General features: G+C 50.6%; 1 protein-coding gene across 3 annotated transcripts in view; it reads right to left on the bottom strand.

The window, feature by feature from the left end:
- Window positions 1–387: 387 nt before the first annotated feature.
- Window positions 388–5126, bottom strand: part of EBF3 (EBF transcription factor 3) — a 113565-nt gene continuing 108826 nt past the window's right edge. For all 3 annotated transcript variants that reach the window (XM_080912379.1, XM_080912380.1, XM_080912381.1), the window contains 4 exons: window positions 4885–5062; window positions 3607–3795; window positions 2988–3077; window positions 388–920 (listed from right to left, as the gene is read on the bottom strand). In XM_080912379.1, coding sequence (XP_080768505.1) covers window positions 889–920; window positions 2988–3077; window positions 3607–3795; window positions 4885–5062 — 489 coding nt within the window. In that variant the 3' untranslated portion in view covers window positions 388–888. The remainder of the gene's footprint in view (window positions 921–2987; window positions 3078–3606; window positions 3796–4884; window positions 5063–5126) is intronic.

Genomic DNA, 5126 nt, shown 5'->3' with positions numbered 1-5126 from the left:
CCACATACAAAACACATCGGGGAAGAAGGGTCTAGAAGTCAAAAGGACAATTTCAGGTACAAGAAACATAGACCTCACAGTAGCCTAAGAATGCAATAGGGTTTACAGTGCGCGAAAGTTGAAAAAATGTTGCTGATCGCACTTGCTTTAACAGGAAGCTCTAGGTGGGAGAATATTGGAACCAACAGACAGTAGCATATTTTTTTCTCTGTCAGTGTGCTTGTTGAAGGCAAGAGATTCGATATCAAAGTTACAATTTCTAACTACAATAAGTTACAAAGTTTCATTTCATTAAGATGAAGTTAAGCAATGATAAACCCTCCCTCCCTCCCTGCCACCCCAAATTCACCTAGTCATATCCTCCTCTGTTCCAGTTAATGGCTCATACCTCCTTGGCCCCCTTTTTTCACCACAAAAAAATATTTCACATTATAGAGATACACAACCATTGTGAATCTAAATATGAGTACAGAAAAATGTTTCGAGGCTTTCTTCCTCGGGGTTGCATGGGCATCAAAACGGTGCATGTTCACGAAGCTTCTCCCCACACAGATAGCACGCACTAGACAGCCAAGACGGAATCAGAAACTCTATACAAAATAGGCGTCGCTTTGTTTTCCTTAATCTTCAGGACTGAGAAATGTGAAGATATGAGAAAAGTTCAGTCAATAAAATGGAATTGTTCGTGAAGGAGTAGGCTTGTTCAAGGGTTGATTCTTAACAGTTTAAATAAAATCTTTAAATGTCTTTTGTAGCATTCAACTGTTGCTGATTTTTTTTTTTTTTTAGTTTTGAAGATACTGTTTTCCATCAGCACGTCTTAACACACTACACGTCCCCTGAAGTCCGTCCTTGGATGCTGGGTGCTGTGAAGGTAAACAGAGTCCCTCACATGGGCGGGACTACCAGCCCAGACATAGCTGCAAAAGAGAAGAGAAAGAAATTAATGTGGCCACGCGCACCCTCAAGTGGGCCCAGCTCGCTCCTCCTGTGCTGGGATTCACACGGAGGCCAGGCTTGCTCAACACCCTGCTATAGTCAGCTCTGCTGGTGGCGGGGCGTGCTGGTGAGTCTACTTCTTAGGGTGAGGGCACGGTGGTGGTATGATTCCCACAGGCCTGTCTGGTGCTGCAGCCCTCTGTAAAGGCCTTCTCAGCAGGAGGGAACACAGGCTTCTGTCTCACATAAATGTCTGCACATTTTGTTCAAAGCAAAGGGAAGCCTGCTCTCTGGAAAGACAGGAACCAGCCTGGCCGTGGCTTGAAGGTTGCTTTTCTTAAGTGAAATGGAGACTTTCCTCAGTTTCCCCCTCTGCCTTTGGGCCCAGGCTCTGACTGCTTACTAGCAGCTCTGTAGCGTAAGGGTGAGTCAGGCTCTCAGATCAAAGCCACACAGGGCCCGGCTGCTCTGGAATCTCAAGGCCATGGAGGGACGGAGGCAGCACACCACCTCAGGGTGCTGTTTTCTCTTCAGAGAACAAGAGAAGCTTGGCACTGAAGCGCCAAGTACAGCCAGCTCTGGAGTGAACTCCTGGTCCGAATGTAATTTAAAATCTTTTAACTCTGGTGTTGTTTAATTTTTGTCAGAATGACTGTTCTCATTAATTTATGTATAACATATTAATACATTTGTTCATGTAGTGATGTGAGCTTCAATTTCTCAGTCCATTAATTTCAACGATATTAATTTATCTCCGACTCACCGTTACAACTTTATGGTTTGGCAGGCCCCTGTGTACACACTGCTTGTGTGGTACCACCTAGTCGGCCTCGATGCTGGGGTATGTCCACAGACACCTCCCCTCACTGCCTGCCTGCTAAGCAGCGCTGGCCTGGTGCCCAAGGTCAGCTCTGAGGCGGGCTGGCGGGCACCTGGGGCCTGGGCTTCCCGTCAGAACTGACAGGTGTTGTGAAGACAATGAGTTCAAATCATTGATACCTTTCCAGTTCCTTTTTTGAGCATTAGTTCATCAAAGTGGAATATACCACCGACTTCACAAAAGGGCCAGTTTGTCTTCTCCACGGTTGCGTCCTCGGCACCGAGCAGAGAGCCTGGCACATAGTAGGCACTCAGTAAATACTGGTTGAATGGGTTCATGTGTTTAAAGGAGAATGAGTTTGACTTTCACCCGGTGGAGCACATACCCAAGGTGGTGTCTGAAAGAGGCCACGTGATGGCCACTTACTTCAAGTAAGTGTAGCCCCCTGTGTCACAGGGAGTCATATGTGAGCCCAAAGGCCTAGGGACACCCATATGGCTTCACCACCACACTCACTGTAGGTCACATGCAGCGTGAGCTGCCCTCGGTGCTGGGAAGGGTACTTGGTGCCTGTTCCATATGGCCCAAGGTGTGGACAGCTGTGTCCACGTGGTAATTCTTATGCCCGTGAGCCAACCCTTCCCCCTTGGAACTAAGAGAGACCACTTCACTCCCAACCACAGAGAGCCTTGCCACCCAGTGATGGTACACAACCTGCCCTGGGTCAGCCCCTTCCAAGAGAAAACAAAGCCATTGTAGACTTACTGTCCTGAAGGTAAGGTTGTAACTAACGACTGCCTCATGGCAAAGGGGAGCAGACACAGTCTGAGATAGGCTCCCAAGATGGCACAGTGACCTGCCATCCATTTCTGAGACTGTTTCTTCTGTTCCTTTAATAAGGATGCTGAAAGCTTGGCACTAAGGGCAGGGCCATGCCTGCATGGAGTGGGGCCAGGCCTGGGTACTCTGCTAAGTGGGGCTCTGCTCTTGTTCTTAGCTCCTTTCCCCTCCAGAGTAAGGTTCCACCCCTTGGGGCATGGAAGGGCTGATTCGAGGTCAGTGCATAGGAAGAATGGGCTGGCCAAAACCTAGAGGCTGAATCGCTGGAGGACCAGGTTGTGGGGCAGGAAGGAAGATGCAGACCAGTGAAGTACATGCAATAGCATAGGCGTGCAAGGGGTTTCCGAGGGGGCCACGGGGCCTGAGCACCCACCCACACCGCCCTCACCTTGCAGTCCGTTCCCATTGGCGCTGGTGCAGGAAGGAGGAGGCGAGGCTTGGGGCCGGACCACGGGCGCAAAAGCGCTCTTCTGTTTCACTGCGGAGATGACATTGGCAGGTGAGAATGAGAAAATGCCGTGTGTGCTGCTACAGTTTGAAGGGAGGGTGACCGAAGAGGCTGCCATGGTGGGGCTGGACGGCACTACTGCAACAAAGCAAACATGGTCAGCACGCGCGGGGCCGTGGCGCAGAACCACGGCGAGAGCTCTGAGGGCCTCGCCTCGCACGGGGAGGGGCCACAAAAACAAGACACGACATGCTTCGGCTCGGCCACTCTGGATAACAGGCAAACGCTTTGGGAGGGGGCCGGGCTTTCTCTTCCAATAGAGCAGCCCCATGTGGTTCCGATTTTATTTTGGTGGCCAATGAGATGGCGTTGTGTGTGTGGGGGGAGGGGGAGGGCTGATTTAGGTCAATTTGTCGTTGTCATTTGGACGCCCAGCCTCTGGGGCCACCCTTCCTTTTATCCAGTAGCTCACATCACAGAACATCCAAGCAATACACACACTCGACTTTGTAGTGAATATGAATCTGTGTGATGACGTGTGACAAAAACAGACACTTACTGCCGTAGGGAGAGTTAGCGGAGGAGCCATTAAGAAATCCAGGCGAGCCAGGGACCCCTAGATTGGCCATGGCACCACTTCCATATCCATTCATGCTAGTGCTCACTGTGTTGTAATTGGACTGCTGGGGAGTACTGCTGGGGACGTAGCCTCGCGGGGACACGCTGCTTGTATTGCGACTGTAGCCGACTGTTAAAATCCCCCCCCGGCCAAAAATAAAATTATTATCAGTGACAGACACTTGGGGGGGGGGGTTTCCCCGAGAATCTATATCATATATTCAACAGTTTTAATTAATTGACTTTATGCTTCCTCTCGCCCTGGTGAGTCTAGCCAGCTTGGATAATCTTTATCACGCCAACCCTACGACTGCTAAGAACTGTTCCATCTCTGTTGGCTTCGACGGCCAGCCAAAGCATGTTTCAACCTAACCTTCAGCTGTTTCTGCACACTGCTTTAGAAGCGATTATCAACAGCCTGGATTTCTGACCTGCTACCCCTACTCTCTCTGAACTTTCAGCCTCAACAGACCTTCGAACGCCATGGCTGACAAAGAGAGCTTGTTTGTGGCCGGAACTTCCCTGGAAAGACTGTTTTGGGGGGGGGTCTTCACTTTCAGAGCTGCTGTCTCTGTGAGCAAGGGTAGGGTGGGCGCCATAGCTTCTTGCCTTCTGCATAGCGTGGGTAACTGGGAGCCAGCAGAATAGTGGGGGGAGGAGCTCTGAGATGGCTGCCTGAGTCCCTTTTATAGAGGATGTGAACTAAACTGGGCACAAAGGACCTGCTCAGAGGACTCCAAATTTTGACTTCAACAGCCCTGGTCATTGCTCTGTGGAATAAGGTATAGCACATGGGGAATGGATGGCTTTCTCCATGGATTCAGACCAGGAAGGGAACCCAAATACCACCCATGACACATCCAAGAAGGCTCCTCCTGGCTTCCTGTGTTATAGCTGCCCTATGGCTCTGCCCATTCTTGTCAAAGAACACAGAGTCACTTACAAATAAGCTAAGGGACACTTCTAGCAATACCAGGGAGCTGAGTGGCAGCCGATGGAGCTACTGTCACTAGGACTGGGTTCTCTGAGTGTTCTCTGCCCAGTACAGCTGGAAGATGTGCGGCAAGGTCTTCCCTGCAAGAAGGAACCAGCCATGCCTAAGGGCATGGAATGTGACCAGCACTCCCCAGCTGGGCCCCAACACCTCCACCTGTAACTATGGCTTCAACCCACCCTGGGGAGGGGACCAGGGAAGGGTCCACCTGGCACAGCGGCCTACCTTGGTCATTGGCTTGTGAGGTCTCTGACACATTAACGGCTAGCTGGCTGCCGAAGGAGTTCACACCCATCATGCCAGTATGTGCTGGAGTGTTGCCCAAGGTGGGGATCTGGTTGTGATTGCGGGGAACACTGTACAATGCCTCAGCAATGTCGGCCGCTCTCTTCAGGATGATCTCCTACAGCAATAGCAATATGTGTGTAAGCCTATGGTATCATAGAAGGCCAGGTTATGGTGGCCAC

Source organism: Micromys minutus, assembly GCF_963924665.1.
Source record: "Micromys minutus genome assembly, chromosome: 2".
NCBI lineage: Eukaryota > Metazoa > Chordata > Mammalia > Rodentia > Muridae > Micromys > Micromys minutus.
The sequence above is the reverse complement of the archived record's forward strand: the minus strand, read 5'-3'. Positions and strand labels throughout refer to the sequence as shown.